The sequence below is a fragment of the Antechinus flavipes genome, chromosome X, assembly GCF_016432865.1.
Source record: "Antechinus flavipes isolate AdamAnt ecotype Samford, QLD, Australia chromosome X, AdamAnt_v2, whole genome shotgun sequence".
NCBI lineage: Eukaryota > Metazoa > Chordata > Mammalia > Dasyuromorphia > Dasyuridae > Antechinus > Antechinus flavipes.
Genome location: NC_067404.1, coordinates 19,437,132 through 19,453,998, shown reverse-complemented (window position 1 = coordinate 19,453,998; position 16,867 = coordinate 19,437,132). Strand labels below are relative to the sequence as shown.

The window sequence follows — 16,867 nt, the reverse complement described above, 5'->3', positions numbered from 1 at the left end:
TATTCAAATACAGTTGTCATGTTATTAAAAAAAATAAAACAAGTTCATGGACTCTAGGGTGAAGAACCTCTGAGTAAGTGAAAAGGGACTTGAGAGATGAAAGAATGAATGAAAAGACATTTATTAAGATAACCTGGTCCCACCCTCACTCTTTATTTTAGAGATGGGGAGATTGAGGCCCAGAAAAGAAAAGAAATATGTAGCAAAAGTGGCCCAGGATTATCCTGCATGATCTTTCCCCAGAAAGATACAGTTCTTTTTAACCTGACAGCCAGAAGAGGTATTAGATGCCATCCATTCCAACTCTCTGACTTTACAAATGAGGAAATTGAGACCCAGAGAGGGGAACTGACTTGCCTGGGGTCACAGAGCCTGTAACAGAGCAAATTTGAACCAGGTTTTCCAACTTCAAGTCTAGTGCTCTTTCTACTCTGCCAATCTACATGATCAGTCCATAGAGTATATTAAACTTTAGACATTGTCTAGTCTAATTTCTCCATATTATAGATAAGAACACTGAGGCTTAGAGGGAGGCACTCTCTCATAATGCTATTTAGCCATTTTGATATATATATATATAGATAGATAGATAGATAGATAGATAGATAGATAGATAGATAGATAGATAGTCTCTATGTAAGCAGAGGCAGGCTGCTGAGATGCCCAAGGGTCTCTTCCTCTAATTGGCCCCCTTTCCCACCTGCCTTGGATCCCAGAGAGAAAAATGAGTTCCAGCCAAGGTATTGCTTATGCCCCCATCCAACTACTGGCTGACCACCAATTGCAGATACTAGCAGAGGGATTCTTTTTAGGATGGAAGTTAGCTTAGATACAACCAGGTGGTGCTGCCATCCATAGAGTTACTGGCGTAGAATAAGAAAGACTTCTCTTCCTTAGTTCAAATCTAGCATCAAATCTAGCTGTGTGACTGTTGCAAGTCAAAATGAGCTAGAGAAGGAAATGGCAAACCATTCCAATGCCAAGAAAACCCCAAAGGGTGTCATGTAAAGTCAGACATGACAAACAACTGAACAATAAGTGGCCTATATGAGCTCTTTAGTCCACAACCTGTGTGATTTCTGACTTTTCTGGGACTCAGTTTTCCCACTGGAATAATGAAAGGGTTGGCTTAGATGACTTTGAAGGTCCCTTTGGATCTCACATCCTATTCTGTTTTTGTAGATTCGCATCATCCGCTATCGGCTCCACTGACCAAAGATTTGGAACCCTGCCCAGCGTGGATGAAATATTGACATCTGACCACAGGAGGTTAGCCGGGAACTTTGGGGATTCTATTTATTCACATGATCAGCAAAATAAACAGTGGTAAAAGAGGGGATTCCTTGAAATTCCATGCACCTTGAAACTATGAAGACAGTGGTTTTCATTTATAAATTAAATCTTAAATTCATGTTAGTGTAGTGTGGGGTGTGGGCTCCATGGATGGTTTCCTTCTTTCCTAGCTCTCTTTCTGGTTATGAGGAGAGAAGTGTTACTACCATAGTCAGGGAGGCCAGATGGGACAAAACTGCACATGCTGGAGCCAAGGGAGACACCCGCCCGGATCCAAATATTCACTACAGTAGCTATCGAGTCATCACTCCAGATTCTGCTCACCAGCTGCCCCTGAAGGGCAGTGGCCAAGAGTACAGCTCCAGAAGGTAAGGGGCAAGGCAAGATTGGTGAATCCAAAAGATAGCTGAAATGTAGGTTTCAATTGCTTTTAGCCAAAAATCTTTTGCCAGAACTTGCTTCTTCCCCCACCTCATACTTGTAGCAGTAGTTGCTATCTATCATATTGTTATTCTCATATGGCCCAGGGAGGCAGAGGAGGATGTTGGATCTTATTAGATCATTATAGTGAGTCTTGGGTAGCCATAGGAAGCAGAGCCCAGGCAGAACTGCTGAGGGCAGTGAATGACGCAGGTCATTTTGGAAGCTCAGAAAATCGCAGGACTAGAGCCAGAGAATGGTCACAAGCTGGGCCTCCTTGCAGAAGTGCTGTTGTTTCTGAGAGCTGTACAGTGGGCACATTTTCAAGACATCTCCATCTTGCTATGAGAGGCAACCCAGGTGCCTTCTGCCGCCTTGGAAGCTCAGGTGGCTCATTCTCTTTTCTGGCTCTTTTTGCTGATTCCCTGAGGCAGTGGAGGGCATCTCACCCTGAACAGGAGTGATAGCTTCTTCCAGAAGTGTAGATATGCCCCCATTTGTTTTGGTTCTTAGAGATTAGGCCATTCTCACAACCGTTCCCATGAAGTATTAAGCTTATATTGAGACTCTCAAAAAGGAGTTTTAAATCCCTCAAGTAAAGCCTAAAGGGCATTACCCACAAATGATATGGCATTACTGTGACTTGGTGGCCATTATTATCTTTAAACCAGCAGAGAATCATCAAGTGGAGGCTTTCACTCTTTTACTGCTGTGAAGTCTTGTGCTGAGGAAGTCCTGGCCTCTATGCTCACAGATGCCTCTCCTTCTTTCTCAGATATGCCTCTGCTACGGGGGACAGACCATCCATGGGCAGTATGCCTGCCAGCTCTCGAGACAGTGCTTCAGCCTCAGACAGTGAACCACCTGCTAGCTCTGCCAAGTAAGGAAGGAGAGGGGCTGGTCAGTGTCTCTGTTCTCCTGGCATAAGGAAGGAGAAAAGTTAGCCATTTTAGCTCCCCTACTGATTTCTTAGAACCAAATACTTTAGCTTCTTCTATTGGCTAGTTCACTGGCTTGCCAAGAGATAGCCAATATCTATTTTTATAGGGTAGTAATAGGCAACATTGCAACAATGTGGTTGCAATGTGAACATTTCAACCAAACGATAGTTTTGTACAAAATATGCTATCTCTATGATCAATCTAACTTTTCTTCCCTCTACTGACAAGTTAAAGTATGAAGACATATTCACATACAAAGAGTAATATTATAGCAATAAGAGCTATAAAATCAGAGTTATTTGACAAAACATTGTCCACCTCTAAAACTAACGAGATAAGACTGAATGAACAATTGTTCCAATATCCCTACATCTATACAAAGTCTCTGTCTCTCTCTCTCTACCTGTCTCTCTCTCTATTTCTCTGTGTGTGTGCACGCATGTGTGTCTGTTTCTTTCTATTTGTATAGCTCAACAATAAGAAATTTACTATTTTACAAAACTGTATTTTTTAGCCAATTAAATACTCACAAAACTAATAGACCAAGAGAGAGAATTTACATCCAAGATTGAAACTATAATCAGATTTAAAAAGAGCAAATAAATATGAGGTCTCAAAACACAAAGGTGATGATGAAATAATGGAAGTAAGTGCTCAATTGCAACAGTATTGAGTTAGAAAGAATCGTAATCCCTGGCTTTGCCCCAGTAGTCAAGACTCCTATCTGTCTGTTGGACCTCTTTGATCCAGAGGTGGGTCAGATGCTTTCCAGACTTCCCAATCTGGCCCACTCTTCATGGGCCTGTGCCAGAACCTGACTTCTTCATTTCTCCTCTCACCTCACTGGGAATGGAATGTTGGGGCCAAACTGACAAGAGTATTTGCCCCTTGCTTGATTATATGGTGCTGTGCTGGATGTTATGCCCTTGACATCATAGCAAAGGATTCCAGAGAGAAGATCTATGCCATTTGCTAGACCCCCAGAAAGAAATGTGCAAGCTCTTCTAAGAACAGTTGGCACAAGGGAGAGTGTGTCTTTTTTCTCAATTCCTTCTTGCTCTGAGTCCTCTGGCCCACATTTTTGTTCTTTGCCTCTTTGTGTAGTAAAGGGATGCTCTTCATGCAAGAATATATAAATGCTTAAGAGTTGTCATCTGTTAGGGTCCCCTCACACTTCAGCAAATAAGAGAAGTCCCTTTTAATCTCATGGGTTTCAATTTCTAGACATCCTTGTCTGAAATTTCTGCTGTCCTGAGGAGGCACTAACCAGTCATCTACTTTCTGCCTTTCAAATACCCTTCAGTCAGTTCCTTACCACACGTGTACCTTTTTACATGTCTTAGCTTGGCCCTCTGCTTCCAGGTTGGTTCCTCTCCAATCTGGTCAACTCGCTAATATACAAGTTAGATGCATCACTCCAATACTCACACATCTTCACCAAATCCCTATTGGCTTGAAGAATAAAACACTAGGGCTTCTTCTGTCCCTCAAGGGACTCCACCTTTCCATTTTTCTGTTCCATTTCCACCTATTCAACTCCTGAATCAAGACCTGTCTGAGGTATCAGCTCCTCTAAAAAGCTTTCCTAAGATGTTCCCCAGTTCAAAATCCTTCTCTCCTTCAGTTCATTACCCTCACTTACAGCCGTCATTCATTTTCATCCTCATGCATTTTCATCCCTTTCCAACTTGTTTTGTAGCTATGACAGGTGCCTTTATTTCATCCCCTCTTTTAGATTCTAAAACCCCTTGAGAGCAGGGACTATCTGTGCCCAGCAGGAGGCTGATAAATGCTTGATTTGAATTGGTATATGTATCTCTTAGAATCCCCATGGAAGTTGATAAATGTTTGATTAGAATCTGTATATATGTATCCCTCAGATTCCCCATGGAGGTTGATAAATACTTGATTAGAATTGGTATACGTATCTCTCAGAATCCCCATCACTGGGAGGGCAGGCAGTGTTATGCTTTAGCTTTTTAGTCAACCAAGATAAGATTTCTTTCTATGAAGATGGTGATTATCAGGCCTAGGCCTTGGCTCCCAGAATTCTCCTTTCTTCTGACTGATCTAGTAAACTGTCTAACCCCAGGGCCCTTGGGCCTTAGTTAAGGCTCTGTTAATACTGCTCCATTACTCCTTGGCTAATGACCAAGTGTCCAGCCTCCTCACCCTTTTCCTGAAGTACTAGAAACCCAGATGACTGGAATGACACTGAATAGTGCTCCCAGCATGCCTCTTCTTTCCCAAAGAGGTCCATCAATACACATTTAGGTTTAATAGGAGCCAAGTGACCAATAAGAACTAAAGTAGGTGCCACAGGTCTCTGTCCTTAGCCCTATTCTCGGCGATCTAAGCACTGGAGTTACAGAGTGAGGCAAAAGACAGTCACTGTCCTCAAGGAGCTTATAATCTACTGAGGGAGACAACATGCAAACAAACATATACAAATCAAAGTATATACAGTATAAAGAGAAAATAAGTAAGGCACTGGGATTGAGAACTTGGGGAAGGCTTCCTGAAGAAGGTGAGGTTTTAGCTAGAACTTAAAGGAAGCCAGGGAAGTCAGTAGTTGGAGTAGAGAAGGGAGACTGTTCCAGGCATGGAAGACAAACAAAGAAAATTCTTTAAGTCAAGAAATGGAGTGTTTTATTACTGTTCTATCACATACAAATATATTTTGCTGAATCTGGAGATGACATATGTGAAAGAGAGGGATGGCACGATAGCTAACAAAATGGGAATCCCAAAGTAACTTGACAAGCTAGAAGAATGGACCAAATCTTTAGGCTATTGCTAATTGCACTTACAAATATTACAAACATCTATCAGTGCTTTGGTCTGTATCCTTGGCAGCTATTTAATCACTGGGAGGGGGTAGCAGTCTTCACCTATCTTTTCCCTGAGAATCCTACTAGATGACCCCTCAACCTGCTTCTTTTGAGTTATGTCTTTCAAGGGGAAGGAAGCGTAGAGCTGATTCATAGAGGTGAATAAGTAAATGGGACATAGATATATAAAAGTGGTCACCGTATCTGCACAGTAAAAGTGCTCAAGATGAAATGAAGGCCTTTAGTGCCAGACTAACCTTGGAGAAGAAACCTTGAGAAAACAAGCTAATAAATTATTTTAAGGGAGTGAACTGAAATATGCCTTTTCAGAGATTTCAAACTGGGTGGAATGCTGCTGTCTATCTGGCACAGCAGTGTTGGTTGTAATATCCAAGGCTTTAGCCAGCAGCTGTACAACTAGACAAGCAGTAGAACAGGAAGAAAGAGGGTGGTTCCGAGAAGAACTGTGTGTTCAGGTGCCCACTGATCAGTCCCTAGATTTGGGGAGAGCCAGTAAATCCCAGGCCCTCCAATTAGAAATTTTTATGCCAATTCCTGGTCCACCTATAGGAAACTGCTCTCAGGCCATCTTGAAATGGGGGAAGGGAGAGTAGGTAGATTTTCTGTTATCCTGGCACTGAGCCTGTGCCGGACCCAGGATTCTGAACGATCTGCAGCCAATAATCTAACCCAGCATTGTCTGTCCCTACCTCTTGGCCATTCACCGAGATTTCCTCCTTGTCCCTAGGATAAGTGGTGCTACCTGCACTTACTGTTGCAAAGAGATCAGATCTGGGCCCAAAATTACTCTGGAGCATTTGGGTATCTGCTGCCATGAGTGGTGCTTCAAGGTAAAGATTGTTTTTACTATTTTAAAAAAAAACACATTTTCTTCTTCTCCTATTCATACCTCTCATTGAGAAAGCATGGTAATTATTCAAATTCCAAAAAGTATCCAAAACTGAGGCCTTTACTCTAACTAGATACACCCAAGTAGATCCACAAACTATTTGTTTTAGAACTTTCAAGATCTACAGTCATTAAAGTCATAGCTGAAAATAACCATCAAAATCATTTAGATATCTTTATTTTACAGAGAAGGAAACTGAGGCCCAGATAGGGGCAAGTCATATTGGCCATGAGTGCAAGAGGTCCACAGCACTTCAGAAAGTCACCAATCACGAATCAAGCCCTGTGTCTTGGGTGCTTGTGGAGATTGCAGGAGTAAAAAGCATGGTCCCTGCTTTGAGGAGAAAGGAGCTCCCTACAATAAAGATCAAAATACAAGTTAGGACTAGGCAATGATTGCAGGATTGGTTGTGAGGTACAGACTTGAAGTGCTCCAAGAAGAGGCTGCCACTCAGGCTAAGCTGGGCAAAAAAACTTAGAACTTGAGCAGGAGCAACTGATAGGAATAGAATGAGCAAAGATGAATTAATGTGGCTTGTGGGGACATTTGGAAGACTCCCCTCAATAGATTATAAGGAGCTTTGGAAGATTAGAAACTGAGCAGGGTTAGATTGGCGTTGGAGGTGATGAATGTCAAGTCAAAATTTGATAGAGCATGGGGATAGTGATGGTGCAGTGACAGAAGGGTTGATGTATAGTTAGATTAGACTAAAGAATAAGGAGACTGGCAATGCAGATCAAATAATTAATATGGGAGATTTAAAAAGAAGGTCTCAAGAAGGGTGGTGGTATTGGGAAGACTGAATGTGGCAAAAGAGCTTTGAGAATCAATGGATGAAGAGGAGGCAAGGTAAAGTATCACTATGACTGGCCAAAGCAATGGGGTAGAGAGAGAGATTGGTTTGACCATAATATGGGCCTAGAGCTGACAAGAGATGTCAAGGCAAGAGCTCAGGTTTGGGAGTCTTCTGCAAATAAGTGGGAAGTGAGTATTGATTTTAATTACCAGATTGTGGGGAAGAGGGAGAGACAGACAGAAAGCAAGGCCCCAAAGCCCAAGGCCAGAACCTTGAGATAGACCCACAGTCCAATGGCAGGAAAATGATGTTCAGTAGCAGAGATGGAGAAAGAGGAAGTAGAAAGGGGGAGGATCCAAAAGAGTATAGTGAGTGTGATTTCTGAAGCCCAAGAAAGAGACAAAAGGAATCGACTAGTCAAAAGCCACAGAGTAGATAAGGAGGAACAGACCTGACCAAAAGACCTTGGGCTTAACAATCAGGAGGTCAGATGTCAAAAGTAATGTATGAGAGATGTTTCAATCAAATGGTGAGGGGAAGCTCAACTACAAGGAGCTAATCACTCCCAAATCCTTGGGCTACTACAAAATGTTTCCACCCCATTTCTCCAATAACATGGAGGCAGGGACAGAACTTCCATCTGAGGACCTAACTAGGGCAATATGTTATGGGATTCTATCCCTGAGCCCAAAAACCTCTGCTTTCATTTCTTTCCTTTTCTTCCCTTCATGGTCAGTACTTCAAAAGGTGGATGATTTCCATCAGTGGATACTATCCCAAAGCCCTGGTAGCTGGTCTCTATCAGTAGCTGAGGCTTCAGGGGGCCCACTACCTGGGAATCTAGCTCCTTTTCACTTAAATATGTTCTTTCTTGGATAACAGGCTCAGGGTGGGTAGGACTTTCTAAAACTTACATCTGACACCTCTTACAGGAACCCAGGATCAGCAGCAATATAGGACATAAGTGGTGGATGCATCTTTTTATCATTAAAAATATTTCAACTCTACTCCCTCCAAAAAAAAATAATATGATTGTGGAACACATTGGTATAAAATTTGATTAGTTACCATTTTCATATGGAAAATAAGGCTGGATATCCACTAATCTCATAGTCATTCTTCATCTCATTTGCAGTGTGGGATTTGCAAGAAGAAAATGGGCAATATGCTGGATCATGTATACATCCATAAGGGAATCATACACTGTGACCAGTGTTATGCAAGACTCTTCTAGGTGAGTCTACCCCTCCCCATTCGTTGGGTCCAGAACATGAGGACATGAGGGTTAGGGTCATTTGGGGAGCACTTTGGATGCTGGAATAATGCATTATCAGTGCAGATGCTTCCTTTGCCTATGTTGATTGGACTTTTTCATTCCATGGGGTTCAGGGTCATGTTGTCCCATAAATCCTCCATAGAAAATCCACCCAGCCTTTCTTATTAGTTTATAGTATACCTATTCCTCAGGTTGTATACATGTCATTCATTTGAAGTGAATCTTACTGTAAGGGGTAATCTGGGAAGTCCTCAATTCAACTTGATGAGCTCATAGGGTAGCAAGCCGTTGTCTGTGTCTTTGATTGGATTTCCCACTGGAAGGGGTAGATATGTATGCCCATTGGCACATACTTCATTAAAAATGAGTGATTATGGGCAGCTAGGTGGTTCAGTGGATAGAGTACCAGCCCTGAAGTCAGGAGGACTTGAGTTCAAATTTGGCCTCAGACACTTAACACTTCCTAGCTGTGTGACCCTGGGCAAGTGCTTAAACCCATTTGCCTCAGGAAAAAAAAAGTGATCAAGATGACTTGATTAGCTTGAACTGAGGTCAGGTTCCCCTTTTTTGAGGATAGATCATAGAATAGCAGAATTAAAACATATGCTCACGTGTCTGCACACACACACACTCACAATATGAGCTTTAACCACTCCCACTTTCCAATGTCTATGCGGCATACAGATGTCTATACTGAAAAGTACTGATTACTCAACAAGGATTGTTAACAGTGGCTCATTAAAATAAACTAAGAGAACAGCATTTAAGTGAGAGAAAGCCCCCAAGTATTTCCACAAGTAATGAGACAAGCAAAGATAATTTCATTCAAAGCACTCTTAGTACAGTCATGGGGTCACTGTCCTTTAAAATGCCATGCATTCCTCCATGAGGCCATTTGAATTTCTCTGTGAGCTTTTAAGCTTTGGTCCAGTTTGTGTAATGCAGTTTTAAATAAAATACTGGTCTGGTGCTTTTCTGGATCTTCCCCTCTACTCCCTCTCCCCCACCCCACCCCCCCAGAATACAATATTCATTCCATTTCAGCTCTGGAGCTTTGATGTTGACTAGAGGAAGAAATAGCTTCCTCTTAGGCCCACATTTCAAATCTCATATTTTCTTCTTTTTTCTTACAGTTTCGATCAGCCTGCTAAGAGTCATCATGAAGATGGGGACCCATCTTCCTAAGTCTCCAATTTTACTGTTTCCCCTTATTACTAATTCCCAGTTGTTTCCTTTATCTCTTCCCATCTAACTCAATTGAAAATGTGCCCCACAAAGATAGTTTTACCAGTCTTTTATTAGCTTTGATTTTTATATTATCCAGCAATTAGCTTTGATTTTTGTATTATCCAGTTTTTAAAATTAGCTTTGATTTTTATATTATCCAGCTTTTTTATTAGCCTTGGTTTTTGTAATTACCCAGTTTTTTATTAGTTTTGATTTTTTAAATATTATACAGTTTTTTTGTTAGCTTTGGGTTTCTTCTTTTTCCAATTTTTAAAAAATTACTTTTGATTTTTTGCATTATCCAGCTTTTTATTACCTTTGATTATTTTGTATTACCTAGTTTTGTTATTAGCTTTGGGATTTTTCTTCATCTGATTTTTCATTAGTTTTGGTTTTTTGCATTACCTAGCTTTTTATAAGCTTAGATTGCTAGTCCTTTTTGGATTGAACTAATAGCAGATTTAGAGTAGTGAAGATTAACTTGGCCTTTAGGTCCTGTTTTTTCAAATAAGTTTAAATCTGAGTATGGTAGTGATGAGTTTATTACCTTTGATTATTTTGGATTATCCAATTTTTTATTAGCTTTGGGATGGGATTTTTCTTTAATTTTTGGATTAGTTTTGGTTTTTTTGCATTATCTAGCTTTTTATTAGCTTTGTTTGCTAGTCCTTTTTGGATTGAACTAATAGCAGATTTAGAGTAGTAAAGACTAACTTGGCCTTTAGGTCCTGTTTTTTCATATAAGTTTAAATCTATGAATATGGTAGCGATAAGTTTATTACCTTTGATTATTTTGGATTATCCAATTTTTTATTAGCTTTGGGATGGGATTTTTCTTTAATTTTTGGATTAGTTTTGGTTTTTTGCATTATCTAGTGTTTTATTAGCTTTGCTAATCCTTTTTGGATTGAACTAATAGCAGATTTAGAGTAGTAAAGACTAACTTGGCCTTTAGGTCCTGTTTTTTCATATAAGTTTAAATCTATGAATATGGTAGCGATAAGTTTATTACCTTTGATTATTTTGGATTATCCAATTTTTTATTAGCTTTGGGATGGGATTTTTCTTTAATTTTTGGATTAGTTTTGGTTTTTTGCATTATCTAGTGTTTTATTAGCTTTGATTGCTAATCCTTTTTGGATTGAACTAATAGCAGATTTAGAGTAGTGAAGACTAACTTGGCCTTTAGGTCCAGTTTTTTCATATAAGTTTAAATCTATGAGTATGATAGTGATGAGTTTATTACCTTTGATTATTTTGGATTATCCAATTTTTTATTAGCTTTGAAATGGGATTTTTCTTTAATTTTTGGATTAGTTTTGGTTTTTTGCATTATCTAGCTTTTTATTATTAGCTTTGTTTGCTAGTCCTTTTTGGACTGAACTAATAGTAGATTTAGAGTAGTGAAGACTAACTTGGCCTTTAGGTCCAGTTTTTTCATATAAGTTTAAATCTATGAGTATGATAGTGATGAGTTTATTACTTTTGATTATTTTGGATTATCCAATTTTTTATTAGCTTTGGGATGGGATTTTTCTTTAATTTTTGGATTAGTTTTGGTTTTTTGCATTATCTAGCTTTTTATTATTAGCTTTGATTGCTAATCCTTTTTGGATTGAACTAATAGCAGATTTAGAGTAGTGAAGACTAACTTGGCCTTTAGGTCCTGTTTTTTCACATAAGTTTAAATCTGTGAGTATGATAGTGATAAGTTTATTACCTTTGATTATTTTGGATTATCCAATTTTTTATTAGCTTTGGGATGGGATTTTTCTTTAATTTTTGGATTAGTTTTAGTTTTTTGCATTATCTAGCTTTTTATTAGCTTTGCTTGCTAATCCTTTTTGGATTTAACTAATAGCAGATTTAGAGTAGTGAAGACTAACTTGGCCTTTAGGTCCAGTTTTTTCACATAAGTTTAAATCTATGAGTATGGTAGTGATAAGTTTATTACCTTTGATTATTTTGGATTATCCAATTTTTTATTAGCTTTGGGATGGGATTTTTCTTTAATTTTTGGATTAGTTTTGGTTTTTTGCATTATCTAGCTTTTTATTATTAGCTTTGTTTGCTAGTCCTTTTTGGACTGAACTAATAGTAGATTTAGAGTAGTGAAGACTAACTTGGCCTTTAAGTCCTGTTTTTTCACTTAAGTTTAAATCTATGAGTATGGTAGTGATAAGTTTATTACCTTTGATTATTTTGGATTATCCAATTTTTTATTAGCTTTGGGATGGGATTTTTCTTTAATTTTTGGATTAGTTTTGGTTTTTTGCATTATCTAGCTTTTTATTATTAGCTTTGTTTGCTAGTCCTTTTTGGACTGAACTAATAGTAGATTTAGAGTAGTGAAGACTAACTTGGCCTTTAAGTCCTGTTTTTTCACTTAAGTTTAAATCTATGAGTATGGTAGTGATAAGTTTATTACCTTTGATTATTTTGGATTATCCAATTTTTTATTAGCTTTGGGATGGGATTTTTCTTTAATTTTTGGATTAGTTTTGGTTTTTTGCATTATCTAGCTTTTTATTAGCTTTGTTTGCTAATCCTTTTTGGATTGAACTAATACCAGATTTAGAGTAGTGAAGACTAACTTGGCCTTTAGGTCCTGTTTTTTCACATAAGTTTAAATCTATGAGTATGGTAGTGATAAGTTTATTACCTTTGATTATTTTGGATTATCCAATTTTTTATTAGCTTGGGATGGGATTTTTTTCTTTAATTTTCGGATTAGTTTTGGTTTTTTGCATTATCTAGTGTTTTATTAGCTTTGATTGCTAGTCCTTTTTGGATTGAACTAATAGATTTAGAGTAGTGAAGACTAACTTGGCCTTTAGGCCTATCAATTTAAATAGATAAGTATGGTAATGATATGTTTATTACCTTTGATTATTGATTGTGTATTATCTAACATTTTATTAGCTTTGGGATTTTTAAAAAATTTTTCATTAGTTTTGGTTTTTTACATTATCTAGCTTTTTATTAGCTTTGATTGATTGCAAGTCTTTTTTGGACTGAACTAATGTGCAGAACACATAGAACTGTGAAGATTAACTTGGCCTTTAGGTCCTGTTTTTTCATATAAGTTTAAATCAATGAGTATGGTAGCGATATGTTTATTGCCTTTGATTATTGATTATTGTGTATCATCTAACATTTTATTAGCTTTGGATTTTTCTTTAATTTTTTCATTAGTTTTGGTTTTTTGCATTATTTAGCTTTTTATTAGCTTTGATTGCAAATCCTTTTTGGACTGAACTAATGAGCAGAACACAGAACTGTGAAGATTAACTTGGCCTTTAGGTCCTGTTTTTTCATATAAGTTTAAATCAATGAGTATGGTAGCGACAGTGATATCTTTATTACCTTTGATTATTGTGTATTATCTAATATTTTATTAGCTTTGGGATTTTTCTTTAATTTTTCATTAGTTTTGGGTTTTTGCATTATCTAGCTTTTTATTAGCTTTGATTGATTGCAAATCCTTTTTGGACTGAACTAATAAGCAGAACACACAGAACTGTGAACATTAATTTGGCCTTGAGGTCCTGTTTTTCATATCAATTTAAATCAATGAGTATGGTAGCGATTATGTTTATTACCATTGATTATTTTGTATTATACAGCTTTTTATTAGCTTTGGGATTTTTCTTTATCTAATTTTTCATTAGGTTTTTTTTTTTTTTTTTTTTTTGCATTATATATCTAGCTTTTAAAAACTTTGATTGTTTGCAAGTCATTTTTGGATTGAACTAATAGCAGATATAGAGCTGTGAAGATTAACTTGGCCTTTAGGTCCTGTTTTTCCATATCAGTTTAAATTGATGAGTATGGTAGTGATATGTTTATTACTTTTGATTATTTTGTATTATCTGACTTTTTATTAGCTTTGGGATTCTTCTTTAATTTTTCATTAGTTTTGATTTTTTTTGCATTATATATCTAGCTTTTTATAAACTTTGACTATTTGCAAGTCATTTCTAGATTGAACTAATAATAGCAGATTTAGAACTGTGAAGATTAACTTGGCCTTTAGGTCCTGTTTTTCCATATCAGTTTCAATCGATAAGTATGGTAGTGATAAGTTTATTACCTTTGATTATTTTGTATTATCCAATTCTTTTATTAGCTTTGGGATGTTTCTTTAATTTTTCATTAGTTTTGGTTTTTTGCATTATTTAACTTTTTGTTAGCTTTGGGTTTTTTGCATTATCCAGCTTTTTATTAGCTTTGATATTTTGAGTCATCCAGTTTTAGTTTTGGTTTTTCCTTTATCCAATTTTTTAAAAAATTACTTTTGATTTTTTGCATTATCCAGCATTTTATTAGCTTTGATTTTTTTGTATTATCCAACTTTTTATTAATTTGGTATTTTGAATTATCCAAATTTTTATTAGCTTTGATTTTCTGTATTATCCAGCTTTTTTATTAGCTTTGATGTTTTATATTATCCAGCTTTTTATTAGCTTTGGTTTTTCCTTTATCCAATTTTTAAAAAATTACTTTTGATTTTTTGCCTTATCTAGCTTTTTATTAGCTTTGGTATTTTGAATTATCCAGCTTTTTTAAAAAAAATTAGTCTTGTTTTTTTTAATTATCTGCTTTTATTAGCTTTGGAATTTCCTTTATTCAGTTTTTTTTAATTACTTTTAATTTTTTGCATTATCTAGAGTAGACAGCTGGTAGATGAAGAAACCTGAAGGATTCTAGTAAGTTGAAGCCTGAAGAGGGAGAAGCGTGTGGTCCAGAATTCATAGGCTTATTATTACCACCCGGGCTGTGTGCCTCTTGCTTCTGACATCTTGCCTCTCCTGAAGCCAACGAGCCCCATGGTCTTTATTGATATTTCTGTGCTTCCTATATCTCCATGACAGAAAGACAGCCTTTCTCTAAGATATCATAGTAGAGCAAGTATAAGTTCTGAGCAGCATGTATGAAAATACATGCCTGGGAAGAACTTCTCATGATTTTGGCTGGTTTTCCATCACACCAGGGGATGATAAGTCCCCTTCACAACAGACATAGACTGAGCTCAGAATTTTGTATTTCACTATACTAACCCAAAAGCTTGACTTCCCTTGAGGTGAGAGTGGGTATTCTTTAAGGGGGATGGAAGTGAGGAGTGAAGAGAGGACAGGTGGATAGAGTAGCTCAGAATAGGGGCCCAAATGTAACACACTTTCTCCTCTCCCAGTCCTGCCCCCTTGGTGAAGAAATAAGCAGATTCATTTGGAAGATTTTTGTAATCTGCTAAAGAGTGAGATGGTTTAGGAAGAAGGATTATTGCTGGAGGTCCGGGTCTGTACTCACCAAGAGGTTTGCAGTTACCCTGGAGGAAAGTTTCAGAAGCAGTAGCCCACGTGGGCCAAGGAGTAGGGAGCTTTGGTGTCTTCTTGATGGTCTCTGCTCTCTTCAAACAGGTTCAGAAAGTGGACAAGCCTTTGTCAAGATGGGGGTTTTGAAGTTCGGTTTTTCCATTGCTATTATCTGTTTTCAGGACCTGCTATACTGGTTCATTGTCACCTGTGAACCCTTATTTAACATGCTTGCTGCTTATTATATTTATTGTAATCACATATCATAATTCTAATAAAGATTCAAGTTTCAGGTTTATTGTCTCTGTTGCTATTTTTGACAAAAAGGCTAACTGACTATGATAGACTTTTGTGGTGGGCAGCTAGGTAGCTGGGTGGGGTGAACAGAGTGGCCAGGCCTGGAATCAGGAAAACTCATCTCCTGGTGTTCAAATCTGGCTCCAGACACTAGCTGTGCGATGCTGGGCAAGTCACTTTACTGTTTGCTTCAAATAAGCTGGAGAGGGAAATGGCAAACGACTCCAATATCTTTGTCAACAAAATCCCAAATGAGGTAATGAAGAGTTAGAACTGAAATGACTAACAACTGTGAACTAAAGTCATTTCCCATGCAAAAGCAAAGATTCACCTAGTACTGCAGGGAGTGGGGTGGGGGGAGTGAGAATTAACATGAGGCAAATGCTTCCTCAAGAGCCTTCCCAGGAGGAAACCCAAGTGATCTGAGATCATCCAATCCAATCCAGGTTTGGTAACCTGGGGCCTATGATCTTGGTTGCCAAAAAAAAAAAAAAAAAAAAAGACCATATTTCTATATAAAAGCCTTTCCTTTATAATTCTATACATTTAAAACATTATTCTGAGAAGGGGTCCAACAGACTTCACCAAACTGCCAAAGGAGTCCAGGACATACAAAAGATGAAGAAGCCCCATCTGAATCCAAACTTGACATTTTACAGGAGAAAGCTGTCTCAGAAAAAGTTAAAAAAAAAAAAAAGGGGCTTGCCTGAGTACACAAGCAGTCAGGGTCAGCCTGAACAAATGGAAAGAAATCCCCCCACAAAACAGGCAAAGGAAATGAAACCACCTCGAATCCTAAAAAGTCTAAATCAGAAGAGACCTTAGAAATCAGCTAGTCCCAATTTAGACCCAGTACTACAAAGATTCCTTCTGGAGAAAGGTTATTATCTAGCTGCTTCTTGATTAAATGGTGTCAGGGAATTCACTACTGCAAGGCTGCCTGTCCCAGCTGAATTATTACAAAGTTCACGGATATGCTGAGCCAAACTAAGTGTCCCTGAGAAAAACATGTAATCTCTTCTCTAACTGAAGCTACTTTATTTAAGTCCTATAGTTCTGTTTGTCCTCAGTTTTCTATTCAAGGTAAATACCCACAGTTCCTTTAGCATCTAAGTCATGGCTGGTTAGACGACTTATAGCCCGGCACTGAATCTGGAGTCCTGAGTTGGAATGCTCCCTGTCTTGCCCTGGGCAAATCACTACCTTTCACCGGTACTAGGAAAATTAGAAGTTGGACTCTGATTCTATGTGAAACAATGCAGTTGTACTCCTCCCTCTTAAAATGAGATGATCAGAATTGCACACAAAATTCCAACTTCATTTTGCAGGGTGGGACTGTTACTTCCTTATGATCTCTAGACCTATAAATTAAGCCTACAATTGAGTTAACAGTTTGAGGTAGCCACATCATAATGGCAGCTCCTGTTGGGCTTATGGTTCACTGAAAACAAGCTTTTGAACCAGGCAGTCCCCATAGCTTGGAATCCTCTGCCTCCTCACCTTTTGGAACATCCTTATTACGGGTTTCCTTATCTCTAAATGTGTGTTGACTGCCCCCGAG

At 38.0% G+C, this 16,867-nt stretch overlaps 1 protein-coding gene across 1 annotated transcript in view; it reads left to right on the top strand.

Annotated features, from left to right (window-relative positions):
- The window catches only part of ZNF185 (zinc finger protein 185 with LIM domain), a 38,347-nt gene extending 23,042 nt beyond the window's left edge, over nucleotides 1-15,305 (top strand). Inside the window, exons 18-24 of the mRNA XM_051968107.1 lie at nucleotides 1,183-1,269; nucleotides 1,464-1,661; nucleotides 2,489-2,593; nucleotides 6,234-6,336; nucleotides 8,327-8,425; nucleotides 9,601-10,649; nucleotides 11,121-15,305. Coding sequence (XP_051824067.1) covers nucleotides 1,183-1,269; nucleotides 1,464-1,661; nucleotides 2,489-2,593; nucleotides 6,234-6,336; nucleotides 8,327-8,425 — 592 coding nt within the window. The 3' untranslated portion in view covers nucleotides 9,601-10,649; nucleotides 11,121-15,305. The remainder of the gene's footprint in view (nucleotides 1-1,182; nucleotides 1,270-1,463; nucleotides 1,662-2,488; nucleotides 2,594-6,233; nucleotides 6,337-8,326; nucleotides 8,426-9,600; nucleotides 10,650-11,120) is intronic.
- The last annotated feature ends 1,562 nt before the right edge of the window (nucleotides 15,306-16,867 follow it).